This window comes from Girardinichthys multiradiatus, chromosome 8 (genome assembly GCF_021462225.1).
Source record: "Girardinichthys multiradiatus isolate DD_20200921_A chromosome 8, DD_fGirMul_XY1, whole genome shotgun sequence".
Taxonomy (NCBI): Eukaryota; Metazoa; Chordata; class Actinopteri; order Cyprinodontiformes; family Goodeidae; genus Girardinichthys; species Girardinichthys multiradiatus.
In genome coordinates, this window is record NC_061801.1 from 33807735 (window position 1) to 33822093 (window position 14359).

General features: G+C 36.8%; 1 protein-coding gene across 3 annotated transcripts in view; it reads left to right on the forward strand.

The window, feature by feature from the left end:
• The window catches only part of phf24 (PHD finger protein 24), a 59909-nt gene extending 51378 nt beyond the window's left edge, over positions 1 to 8531 (forward strand). For all 3 annotated transcript variants that reach the window (XM_047373446.1, XM_047373445.1, XM_047373447.1), the window contains 2 exons: positions 3423 to 3500; positions 7268 to 8531. In XM_047373446.1, coding sequence (XP_047229402.1) covers positions 3423 to 3500; positions 7268 to 7364 — 175 coding nt within the window. In that variant the 3' untranslated portion in view covers positions 7365 to 8531. The remainder of the gene's footprint in view (positions 1 to 3422; positions 3501 to 7267) is intronic.
• Positions 8532 to 14359: the final 5828 nt, after the last annotated feature.

Consider the following 14359-nt stretch of genomic DNA (forward strand, 5'->3'; position numbering starts at 1 on the left):
ACAGTAAAAATTTATCCCATGCTGCTTTATAATTGGAAGCATATATATATTGTAAAGAGAATTAGCCTAAGCACTGAACACTGTGGTACTCCACAAGTAACTCTGGAGTGCGAAGATTTGTCATTTACATGAGTAAACTGGAATCTGTTAGACAAATAAGATTTAAACCAGTGCTTTTTCGTTAATCCCTACAGCACGTCCCAGCCTATTTAACAGAATATTGTGATTGACTGCAGGACAAGTACACAAGTGTATTATCTGAGTCTATTAGAGTATCATTAGTGACTTTCATCACTGCTGTTTCAGTGCTATGATGAGCTCTGAAACCTGACTGAAACTCTGCAAACTGGTTATTACAGTGCAAATGCTCAAACACTTGATTAGCAACTATTTTCTCAAGAGCTTTAGATAAGAATGGAAGATTAGATATACAATACAGACAAAAAGTTGGAACACACCTTCTCATTCAAAGAGTTTTCTTTATTTTCATGACTATGAATATTGTAACTTCACACTGAAGGCATCAAAACTATGAATTAACACATGTGGAATTAAATACTGAACCAAAAAGTGTGAAACAACTGAAAATATGTCTTATATTCTAGGCTCTTCAAAGTAGCCACCTTTTGCTTAGATTACTGCTACGTACACTCTTGGCATTCTGTTGATGAGCTTCAAGAGGTAGTCACCTGAAATGGTTTTCCAACAGTCTTGAAGGAGTTCCCAGAGATGCTTAGCACTTGTTGGCTCTTTTGCCTTCACTCTGTGGTCCAGCTCATCCCAAACCATCTCGATTGGGTTCAGGTCCAGTGACTGTGGAGGCCAGGTCATCTGGCGCAGCACCCCATCACTCTCCTTCTTGGTCAAATAGCCCTTACACAGCCTGGAGGTGTGTTTGGGGTCATTGGCCTGTAGAAAAATAAATGATGGTCCAACTAAACGCAAACCGGATGGAATAGCATGCCGCTGCAAGATGCTGAGGTAGCCATGCTGGTTCAGTATGCCTTCAATTTTGAATAAATCCCCAACAGTGTCACCAGCAAAGCACCCCCACACAGTCACACCTCATCCTCCATGCTTCACAGTGGGAACCAGGCATGTAGAGTCCATCCACTCACCTCTTCTGCACTGCACAAAGACACGGTGGTTGGAACCAAAGATCTCAAACTTGGAATCATCAGACCAAAGCACAGATTTCCATGGTCTAATGTCCATTCCTTGTGCACTTTAGCCCAAACAAGTCTATTCTGCTTGTTGCCTGTCCTCAGCAGTGGTTTCCTAGCAGCTATTTTACCATGAAGGCCTGATTCACACAGTCTCCTCTTAACAGTTGTTCTAGAGATGTGTCTGCTGCTAGAACTCTGTGTGGCATTGACCTGTTCTATAATCTGAGCTGCTTTTAACCTGCGATTTCTGAGGCAGTGACTCGGATGAACTTATCGTCCGCAGCAGACATGACTCTTGGTCTTCCTTTCCTGGGGCGGTCCTCATGTGAGCCAGTTTCTTTGTAGCGCTTGATGGTTTTTGCGACTGCACTTGGGGACACTTTCAAACTTTTCCCAATTGTTCGTACTAACTGACCTTCATTTCTTAAAGTAATGATGGCCATTCGTTTTTCTTTACTTAGCTGCTTTTTTCTTGCCATAATACAAATTCTAACAGTTTATTCAGTAGGACTATCAGCTGTGTACTGTATCCACCTCCTGCAGAACACAACTGATGGTCCCAACCCCATTTATAAGGCTTGAAATCCCACTTATTAAACCTGACAGGGCACACCTGTGAAGTGAAAACCATTTCAGGTGACTACCTCCTGAAGCTCATCAACAGAATGCCAAGAGTGTGCGTACCAGTAATCAAAGCGAAAGGTGGCTACTTTGAAGAACCTAGAATATAAGACATATTTTCAGTTGTTTCACAATTTTTTGTTCAGTATATAATTCCACATGTGTTAATTCATAGTTTTGATGTCTTCAGCATGAAGCTACAATATTCATAGTCATGAAAATAAAGACAAGTCTTTGAATGAGAAGGTGTGTCCAAACTTTTGGTCTGTACTGTAGGTCTGTAATTTATTAAGTCATTTGATCAAGAGAAGGTGTCTTAAGTAAAGGTTTAATTACAGCTACCTTAAAAGCCTGTGGAACATGTCTGTTGCTAAGGATAGATTAATCATATCTAAAATAGGACTGGTAATCAAAGGAAACACTTCCCTAAATAATTTGGTTGGGATTGGGTCTAAGATACAAGTTGAAGTTTTAGATTAAGCTAGTATTTTTGATAACTGAGAAAGTTCCACTAAATCAAAACAGTCCAAACACGGATAAGGATCTACAGTTACCTCCAACGGTGCCTCTCTTACTGAGGATGAAGTAATCACGTTTGATTTACAAAGAATCTCATGAAGTTGTCACTGCAGAGAGCTAAGGGGATTGATGGCTCAAAAGAGCTGAGATTGTATAAGTTTGGCAACTGTACTATAAAGAAACATAGTATTATTCTTATTCTCATCTATTAAAGATGAAAAATACATTGTTTCAGCTTGGCAAATGCTCAAACAGTAGACTTTTTCCAGATTAAGTAGGACTCCACTAGATGTGTAGAGTGCCTTTTTCTCTCCAATTTCCTAGTGTTGTGCTTTAGAATATGCAGCTCTAAATTAAAACAGTGAGCCAGTCTCTTATGAATATTTACCTTCTTTTTTAAGGGGGATACAATGCCACATGCAATGAGGAAGTAACACTATCAATTTGTGAGAGGGTAGATATTAAATTGCAGTCATCTGCTGTGTTATTCTGTGATACTGAGGAAATTAAATATGGATCAGATTATTTAAAAGTTGTTACAGCAATGTCTAAAAAGGATCTACTATTTTTTTTCAGAGTTGTAGTACTCTGTTAAAATAAGTTTTAAAAGTTTTGCTGTTGTTTGCAAATTATTACGTTATTGGAATTGTATTCGACGGACCAATACAAAGTAATGCATTAGTAGGGAAGAAACTGAAACATTGTTTTCAAAATCTGTTGTAAAGAATAATCTTTAATTTGAGGTGTCCACACTTGTTGGGGGTGAGGGTTAGTGGTGGATACATTTTCTACTGGATCTAGGTCTGGACTTTGGTCTAAACCACAGGCTTTTTGGGTGCTTCTGGGATTTTGTAACCCATTCCACATAACAGTTTTGCACTACCTTGTGTTCCTAAATCACTTAAAATCCCAATAAAATACCCAAAGGTTTATGGTTCAAATATGCCAAAATATAAATGCCTTTGCAAGGCATTTTAAATAGAAAATAACACACTGCCAGTTGTAAAAATATTTATGTTTTATTTGTTCATTTATTTCAGTGGAAATAAGGAAGTTTAAGGAAGCTGCCACCTCCTGACGTACCATCACACTTTTCTTCTCTTTTCTGTTATTTAGTATAAGTCATGTTGGCCCCATATGTGAGAGCAGTCCAGCCAGCTCTGGGAGTGAAAGGACCAAGATCGACGAAAACAGGTTTGTATTTTTAGTAAGAACAAAATATTTGACAGTAAACATCGGGCTCTGAAATATCTTGTACACTTTGTGCTTAATTGGCTGATGCAACCCTGCGGTGTTTTCCCCACTCTGAAACAACTATAAGCTGTCCCTGGCCAGCAACATTATTTTCAATAAAACAATGCTGCCCAGAAGTGTTCACAAGGGCAGTAAGGGCCTGTTTCAAGCTCAGCTGCCTTCAGAAATAGCATTAAATACTAATAACCTGTCACCAGAGCATGGAGGCAAAGCCTCCATGGGATAACATGATGTTTGGGACTTTTTATACCAAATCATATGATTTTGCAATAACTTCAGCTAATGCTGCAGCTGACTGGGGATCCTTAATTGCTTATTAGGATTTGTATTAGGCAGAACAGTAATTAACAGAGCATATTTCATTTTTCATAACTTCATTTTCAAAGCATCAAGTGGCATATTACCATAAGAGATTGGGATTTATGGTAGTTTTATGATTTGTAAGATTATCCCGTTTTTAAACTTTGTCATGTTTTGTTATTAATCATTAAAGAGAAGATTTAAGATTCTATTATGATTAATGTTAATAGTATTCATGAAACAATACCAAAACTAATTTTAAGACAATTCAAAATGAGGATATAAAGGTATCCGCATTTGATTCTCAAGGTTTTTAATGTAACTAGTTGAGTTATTTCTATTTATAACCAGATTATAACAAGATAATAAACAACTAGATGTTAGATAAATATAATGTCTTACACAAGATCTTATACCCCTTGAGGATTTACGCATTTTGTCACATTACAACCACAGACAGTTTATTTTATTTGGATTTAGTGTGATTAGATAAACAAAGAGATACCCCTATTTGTGAAATTGAAGGAACAGGTTCCTTCTTTTTTAAAAAGGAATATTTGAAAATTGAGACATGCACCTGAGCTGCTGAAAAAACCATGTATAATTTTCATTCCTTTTCACAATTTTGCACTACTTGGTGTTGGTTTATCAATTAAATCCCCAATAAAATGCACTGACATTTGTGGTTTTAAAATGACTAAATCTGGATGCGTTCAAGAAGGTTTCATAATTTTTCATAAAAGCAAGAACAAACTCCAGTCAATGATATGATTGTTAGTGTAGACTGTGGAGATTGAATGACTAGCTAATATTAGATTGGGAACATTGTGACATTGTAAACAGCAATTTTTAAGTTAATCCAGTGTTGCTGTTAAGGGTTCAGCAGGGTCTGGCTGATTCACATCAGAACTTTCAGAATTTTCCAATAGTCATACTATGTTTTTGTGGGTCTTGCTTGGGGTTTATATGTTGTTGAAATGAAAAAAAAAACCTTAAGTCCTCTAAGGTGTTCTATTTTCAGAATTTCTAAATTTTCTCTACATTCAACTGTTCAAACTGGTATTTTTTGTCCCTCCTGGTAGAAATATTTCCCCTCAGTTGTATGCTACCAGTAAAGTTGTTTGGCTCTAGGGATGATTACTATTCAATTTTGTTCACAGAGGGAAGCTTAGGGTGTAATTTCCAACTTGCTATATTACAGGAAATATGTTATGCTTTGGCTTATTTGACCATTTTTGAATATCAGAGGCTGAGCTGCTTCAAAGTGGTTTGAATCCTTTTGAAAACTATCGTTCTTTTCACAAATCTGTGCCTGCATCTGACCTTGTAGAGCCAGTGACTGCATTTGACCTGTTTTTTACTGTGATTTGTACATACCCCATTCAACCCTAACATTAGTGGCAATTGTCTTGCAGAACATCTCTGAAAAGTCAACAGAAATAACAATGGACATCTTGATGGTTTCTGGAGTTAGCAATAAATCCTTTGGGGCTTGTGTATAGTGGGATTGGGTCTCTGTTCAATTGCTAGTTTCCTTTGGATCCCATAAAGTGATTCTTTGGGGAATTTGGAAGCATAGTCAATCCCCGAGTCCTTTTGATTTTTGTCTTTAGATTTAACAAACCAATCATTGCCATGCTGCATTACAATTGTGTTGAGAAGTTGGAGTTTCAGTTTCAACTTGGATAAATAAATAGAAACTCCCCATGTTCAGAATGTAGACATGAACAGTTAGAGGTTTTGAAGCCTGAACCTCAAAATCCCGTATGACTGTCATACGCATAAAACATAGCAGTAGTTGCAGTAATAATGTGCCTATTTGCTCTTCTGATGCAAATACACACCCATTTCATGGTAATCCTACCTCCAAATTTGACCATTGGTATGGTGTTTTCTGGGGTGATGAGCATTGCAATTTCCCCCTCCAAATGTGCTGTGTTTTTGGCATCCAGTGAGACTGTTCTGGTATTATCTGATCTGGTCTTATATGAGCAGACTATATTTTCCCAGGCGTGTTACTGGCATATGTCAATCTGTCAGTGGAACATATCAACTCCTTGTTAACAAGATGAAACCTCCCGCAGAACCAGACTCAATATAAGCATCCATCATTTGCCAACAACTGGGGATTGCCATACCACATTCTGCGGTGATCTGTGACTAAGCACACATCAATGCAAGATATATGTAGCTTTCAGAAAAGTAGAAGTGGCTTTTAGAGAGGCCCCTCTTTGAAACTGTCTAACTGAACCACCTTGTGAAAAGCCCTGTCAACGTATTTAATTTAATTCGATTCAGTTCAATTCAGTTATATTTATATAGCGCCAATTCACAACACATGTCATCTCAAGGCACTTCACAAAGTCAATTCAATCGAATCATACAGATTTCAAGTCAGGTACATACATTCCAATTAATCCTAACTATCAAACAGTGCAGTCACATTCAGTTTATTATTCAAATTGTTTAAAAGGTTTGTCTATCTAAGGAAACCTAGCAGATTGCATCGAGTCAGTAACGTGGAGCATTCACTCCTGGATGAGCATGTAGCAACAGTGGACAGTCACTTGCAATGACTTTGCAGCAATCCCTTATGCTGAGCATGCATGTAGTGACAGTGGAAATTAAAACTCCCTTTTAACAGGAAGAAACCTGCAGTAGAACCAGGTTCAGTGTGAGCGGCCATCTGCCACGGCCGACTGGGGGTTTGAGGGAACCGAGACACAAAAAGAACACAGAAGCACTGATCTAGCAGTACTTTCTATGGGAAAGAAAAGTAAAACATTAATGGTTATAGCTCCTTTAGTTGCTTCACCTAAGCAGATGAACTCTGACCCAGTTTTCAAGTCTAGTCAAGAGTATGAAAGAGAGCACATGCAGTTAGTCACAGTAAAAGCTCAGCCAGTTGCTATGTCTAGAAGAAACAGGGTTAACACTGAAAGACAGGGCCAAGTGTATCATCTGTAGAAGGAGAGCATTAAGTTGTTGGCAGCATCAGCTTGGACGATGTTCCCCTCCAGAAAGGTGCCACAGCTAAGCACAGAGCCAGGCCAGGTGTAGCTTCTAGGAAAGAAAAAATAGAGAGAGAACATAACATAAAAGTAAAAGCTGAAATATCAGCACATTATGCAAAATTGAAGAGTAGTATGAGAATTTTATTTTTTTGCTGGTTTTTTGTGGTAATAGATCATTTCAATCTGACCAACAATAGCTATTAGCAAGAATTTAGCTCTCTCTCTGTTGTGTTTTATATTGAAGATACCCCCCGCAAATTTTTTTTTTTACATATTTAAGGTTTCTGCCGGATGTACATCTTAAATTATCAATTAATTTAATATGTAATTTTAAAGCATGAGTAATAGGTATATGAGTAACTAATAAACATTTTGTGTCCTTACATTCTATAGGCCTTTGACCTGGGCAGACTTTTTAAGGGAGAGTGCCATCTACATTTTGGCAGCTCGGCCTAACAGTTCTGCCATGCACATCAGGATGCCTCTATAATGCAAGAACCTCCACTGCAGTCCGCAGCGAGAAGAAGAGCAATGTAGTCCATGGATGAACAGTGGGAAAAGATAAACATGCTGACATGATGTCATGAAGAATGAAACTGAGGAAACCAGTTGAAGAACCAACAGGCAGCGAATGAAGCAATCAACAGAAACTCTCCTCTCCAGTGTCACTTCAGTACAACACAGGCAACACGAACGTTTGATACACAGACACCCCAAGGGGCAGCAGCTGTCATAGCTCCAAACCTTGACAATTTCCAAAACCTGTAAGAGATGAGCTGGGAAGGACAGCCACTCTCTTCATGATTACCTGGTTTGTGATATTTCTGAAACTTTTGGTGTCTTCACAAACAGACAAGAAGCCAGGATTCTAAAAGTGGCACAAGGCCAAGTAATGCTACATAACACACGTTTCCGAATGAGTTCATCAGTGTGACAGGCTGTCACTCTATTCAAGTATTCATTACTTTGAGCTTCATCAAGTGCTAATCATAAATACATGACATTGTATTAGGTTTCAGTTCACCATCAGAGCCCATTTTGGATTAATGCTATTCACATACAATAAAAGCCAACTGCTAGACGTACCAATATAAATTATTATTCATTAATCGCTGTATTTATTCCTGTATCTTTGGACGTATCCTCTGTTTATCCCTGTTTCATCCAATAATCTGTGTTCTTCTTAAATTCTAACTGTGAAAAGGATGTAAACATTAATGAAAGCTAAACCTGTAAGTGACATGTATGTAAATGTATATAAACTGCCATATAGTCCTATTGCTTTTGTTGTGCTCTTTGAGCTGCACTATGACAAGGTAAGAACAATCGCTTGTTTCATTCTAATCACAATAGTTGCACCGTGAGAATGACATAAAATTGAATCATTGTCTGACATAACCACTGTAATGAATTACTGAAGTGAGAAATGACAGAGAAATTGTTTTGCTTTCCTAAAAGGCACAGCTATTGTGAAAAAGTGGCCAGGAAAGACATGAAGGACTTCCCTTTAAACCACTGGGGCATTGGACATTGTGTAGTCTTTATGAAGGTTGTATGCCTTGTCCTTTTAATGAGTAAAGCGTAGAAATACAATTAAAATCGTTGGTTAAAGAGATATGCAACACTGTTACAATAAACACTTGGCATTTACACTTTGGTTTGTGTCCTGTGTTGTTTTCATAGTATAATACAATCTATCCATACATCGTGGGGAGTGAAGTGGGGTGAATATGTGTGTGTGTGTGCGTGTGTGTGTGTGTGTATAATGTAATACAATATAATATAATATAAATATCCATATATTTATTACCTCTAAGATCAATTTTTAAAGGACATTTCATCTTTTTACTTTCCTAATAAAAGCCTGATTTATTGAGTGCAATTTGAATGTCGAAAAAATATTTACCCAACGACAATTAGTTAACAGCAAATGACGGCTTGGTGATTTTATTTAAGGAAATCATAGTAAAGGTGGCTGCAAACAATTTCATGGAAAATAATTAAGGCTTTAATGAGGGGAAAAAAAGGAAACCCTTTACTGTTTTTTTCCACTTTACAGTTATGACTATTTTGTTTTGTTCTATCTCCTAAAATCCCAATAAAATACAGAAAAGTTTCTGGTTGCAAAATAATAAAAACGTTTTTTAAAGGTGTGGATACTTTTAAAAACACTATTTGTTGGATGTACTGGTAATGTTGACTAATACTGTGACACCTATTACAGCATTTTAGATTAAAACAAATAATAATGATTTGGGGTTTTTTATGCTTTTTCTCTGTTTTATCTACACAGGGTGAGTTATATAAACTGAACTAGCTGATTTTAAACTCTAAATAGTGCCATCTCAAGTAGAAAATATATTATCATCTTAGATTAAATATCCTCAATCAGAATGGCAGAAGCCCTGGAAATCCATATCTTCATTATTTGCAGTTTCCCAAATCCTAAATTAAAGGTCAGACTATTGAGAAAGTGAACCTAACCATTCTGAAAGTGAGGGAGAAAATGGTTTTGATGAGCCTATTGTGTAATTGTTTCATAACAGATTCAATTGTTACCCTCTTGACCATGCTAATCAATGCACAAAATACTTGGTCAGATGAATGAGTTTTGTTAGTCAACTGAACTAGAAACTGAAAATACCAACCTGATGAAAACATTTGCCGAGGGAGACTGCAGTGAGTGCTAGCATTATATGATTTTTTTTATTTTATTTTTTGGTATTTTGTATTACACTTCATTTTATCTTTAGCCCAGGTAAGACAATTCTGATTAAAACATTTTTCCTGGGTTCCTAGTTGTTCTTCTTTAACAAGAGAGACTAAAAATAAATAATGACAATACCATGTGAGAAATGTATAAAATGTCTATACAATTTTCTAACACCAAATGACTTTGGGGAAATAATCAGCTTAACTACTGTTGTATGATTCCCAACTTTAGGAGTCAAGATCTGCCTGAGCATCATCTGAGGATGAATTTCTGCTTTTAAATGAGTCAATATGGCAGTGAATGTTGACACAACAGATGGATGAGGTCTACATAAATCCACTAGGGCACTAGTGTTACTATTAACTCTCATCTTGGACATTTTGTACTGTCAGCAGATGATAAATTGAACAGTCAGCTGTACAATGAGCTGAAAAAAGTAGTGTCCCTTATACAGATATCTTCTGTTTTGGCTTTTTTTTTTTTGTCTCTATTAATCTTTATTAATCATACAAAAATAACCTGAGTAAAAAAAAAGCAGTTTTCAAAATATTTTTAGTTATTAAAGGAAATAGCTATCCTAACCAACAGAATGAATCTGACAACTGAAATTGAATGAAAAAATCTCAAAGAGCACATCATACCCTGATCTAAAGAAATTCAAGAACAGAAAAGGAACCATGATAAACAAATTATTTCAAGAACATATCAACAACTTATCCTGGAGGTCATAAACAAACCCTGAATGATATCTGAAGTACTGAAGACGTCGGTTTCTGTAATTTAACAAAAAGAACAAAACAAAAGAAGTGAGTGGGCAAAGTGGTATCCATTGCAGGGTTTTTTAGGTGAAAACCACTACTGACTGAAGAGAATGCAAAGGCCCATCTCACGTTTGCCGGAAAACATCTATGTGATCATTAAGACTGTTAGGAAAATCATCCCAGGAATGACAGGACAAAAGTGGCACATTTTAGCAGGTGTGCATCTCATTACATCTGCTGTAAAATTAAAACACCATTTAAGAAAAAGTCATTCCTAACAGTCCAAGGTGATAGCAGTAGTGTGACGATCTGGGGTTGCTTTGCTGCTTCAGAACCTGGAAGACTTGCTGTAATTGTTAGAACCATGAATTCTGCTCACTACCAGATGTGGTGGCATGACCTTAAACTTAATGCTTGAAAACCTTCCAATGTGACGGAATAAAACAATTCTGTAAAGAAGAGACCTCCACAGTGATGTAAACAACTTATTGGCAGTTGTCATGAACACTTCATGGCAGTTGTTTCCATCAAGGGTGGCAAACCAGTTCAAAATCACTTTCTCCCATAAAGCCAGGTTGGTTTGGATAGCTTTGTTCCTCAATAAATGGAATCATCATTTATGTTGTTTTCTATTTACACAAGTTGTCTTTGACCAATTTTAAATTAGTTTGATGACCGGAAACATTAAGTGAGACAAAAAAAACAAAGACCTGCAAGGCAAATACTTTTTCACATCACAGTAGAAATCTTGGCATTCTGCTTTAAACTCCAAGTCGTTATCTGTTACCTGTTAATACAGTGTTTAAATGACATGTAGGTGAACACTATTTACTAATTATGTGACTTCTGAAGACAAGTGGTTGCACTGTATTTTATCTAAGGGGTATCAGAGTAAAGGGGGAGGGATATAAATGCACGCCACACTTTTCAGATTTATATTTGTTAAACATTTTGAGAACTGTGCCTGCAATTTTTCTTCAACTTAATTATGACACCGCTTTGTGTCTCACACAAACAAATCCACATATAATAGAACAGTGGCTGTAACATGAGAAAATGTGGAAACTGGTGTGAACACTTTTGAAAGGCATTGTGTACATCCCCAGCTTAGTTCTCATGTCACTTTTACTAACTGCTTTCATGCACATCAAAACTAGCAACAAATAATAACCTCCCACGGCACCTCCATCATCACATTTTAAGCAGCACCCCCCCAATATGCAATCTTAACTTTTAAATGCATCTAAACCTTCTCTGCTGAGCTCTTCCTCAGAACCCCCTTGGTCGTTTCTGCTGACACAAGGCAATTACAGCATCATGGTTCCAGAGAATTCATCTTAAGACCATTTGATAAAACCTGAAGGCACCATTAAGAAGGGGCATGAGTCTCATTTCTTCTCTGTTTACATAACATGCAAATACACAGTAGAACATGTATGTATACAAGAAACCTACAGTCTCAGCTTGTAAATTTAGGCATGAAGGCGGTATAGAAAAAAATGAAATCTCTGGAAATGAGCACCCGCTGTGGATAGACATCTGTGTACTGCAATAAACTGTGTCCATGGCAATAATTGGGCCTGTGTCCACTGTGAAAATCTTGGTCCATGGCCTGTGGGAGGCTTTAATTCTCTAGCTGAAAAGAAAGATCAGTCCAGTGAAAGTTCTCTGAACAAACATTTTTGCTAGATGATTTAAAAAAAAATAAAAAATAAAAAACAGCTTCTTACTTATGTGCCAAAGCCTCCAGTATCCACAGTGTCCAGAATCTCACTATGCTGGAGTATTGTTTGGGGATGAGCATTTGGTGGAAAAACAAAAAGTGGTGCAGTTATATAATTGTGTAGGAGATACAAAACAAAGATGAAGATATATTTTTTCTAGCGTTGGCTGCAAGCTTGACTCTGCTATTAAAATATGGTTTAATTGCCATGGATTTTAAGGACCAAAAGATTTTTTTAAAATGGAGTCAACTGCGATTGCTATTGCCATTGTCCTGTACAAATGTACCCTGTTGCAGGTATTTAAGGTTCTCAAATCTAACAATGGAAGGAATGCAAACACAAATGCCCAACCTATATGTAAGATGCTTTTTGTGATATTTCATTCCTTATAGTTAGTCTCAGGTTATGGAAACCTCCCTCAGGATTTTGTTTCAAAGTGTCTTTGATCAACTTCAACATTTAATTCACTTTTTTTAAAAACAGTTTTTAGATGGCTTTTCAGACTTCCACTCAGGTGAACAATGTGTTTTATTAGTTTTCCACATGAATATGGCAAACTAATAATACTGTACGAGTGAAAAGTATGGAAAAAATAAATATGGGACTGTTAAACTAACAAAAACAAAAACAAAATTCTAGTAGAAATGACCATTACAGTCATTGATAAACTTAATGATTTACAAACCTACTTACATCAATTTGTCAGTCCAACTAAGAAACTAAGAAAAGTTCACATATTGAAACAGGTGAAAAATCCTCAGCTTCCCCGCCACTCCTAGTAAATCCCAATCCTTCCTTTTCATTGAGATATTCACAGTCATTTGACTTGGGTCCTAGCTCCAATGCTTTACCTGTGAGTCTTTATGTCATGCACTGCTTCAGTCCTGTAAAATATTGAAGATGCTAAATGTAACTCGCAAACTAGACTAACCTGCAAAAATATTGTTTTAGTGACAAAAAGTGAGGATTACAGACTAATAACAAGAATAAATTACCCACTGCAGGGACAGTTACTGCTGTTCTTGACACGTCTATTTAAGAACAGGTATAGATAAAATGTCAGATAAAATATAGCCAGTGATGTGTAAAGTTCCCTTTCATGCATAGATGCAACTGCACAAAATCCACTTCCACTGTATCAATATTTGTTACCTGCATCCCAGCACCATGAAGGCCAAGAAACACACCAGAAATGTCTAAATTGAAGCTGTGATTTAGTGTCCAGAATGATTAGGCTAGGAATTAATATCTTAAGCTTTGAACATCTAACAGAACACTGTTAAATCCATCATCTCCAAATGGAAAGAGTATAACACAAGTGCAAACCTACCGAGACAGAGCCGGTCACCTAAAGCAGAGCATTAATCAGAGAAGCAGCCAAGATAACTCTGAAGGAGCTGCAGAGATTTACAGCTCTGGTGAAACAATCATTCAACAGGACATGTACTAGTCTTTCCCTCCACAAATCTGGTCTTTTTGGAAGAGTGTTAAAAAGAAAGTCAGTGCAATATAGCCATAAAACTCCCATTTGCCACAAGCAAACGTGTGAAAGAAAGTGTCATGCAGTGCTATGCAAACTTCTAAAATTGATGGGAAGATAAACAGTTAATTGCAAACCTGTTAGAGGCTGCAAAATACTTCAGACTGTAATAAATGTGTACCTTCCAGCAGGACCGTGACACTAAATATACAGACAGAGCTTTAATGAAATGGGTTAGATCAATGGATATTCATGTGTTCAAATGCCCCAATTAAATTCTGTAGCACAATCCAATTGACAATCTGTAACAAGACTTAAAAATTAGTATTCACAGATGCTCTTCAAGCAATATCTGACTGAGCTTAGACTGCTTTGCAGAGCAGAACGGACAAAAATCTCAGCCTTCAAATGTAAAAGCTGGTGGATGTAGTTTAGCTCAGAGAGGGCTGCATACAAACATTTTCAGGTTTTCATGTGTTAGAAAATTAGAAAACCATTTCTCTTTTTCTCAGGCTTCCCAACTTTGCACTGCTTTACAAATGAAATAAACTGAAGTGGTTGTAATGTTTTAAAGTCCATGGGCTGTGAATGCTTATAAAAGGCACCGTGATATTTAAGCACAGTGAAAAAAAAAAATGTTTTGTAAACGACTGTACTTATCTGTATTCAAGATTATGATAATACGATCTCATCAAGATTCTAATACATTGCCCGAGTTATTTAGTCACTTAATAGCCTTGCTTAAATTATAAAAATATGCCTTGCACTTGAGCTACGCTGCCATCTAGTGTTGAGTAAACAGAAATA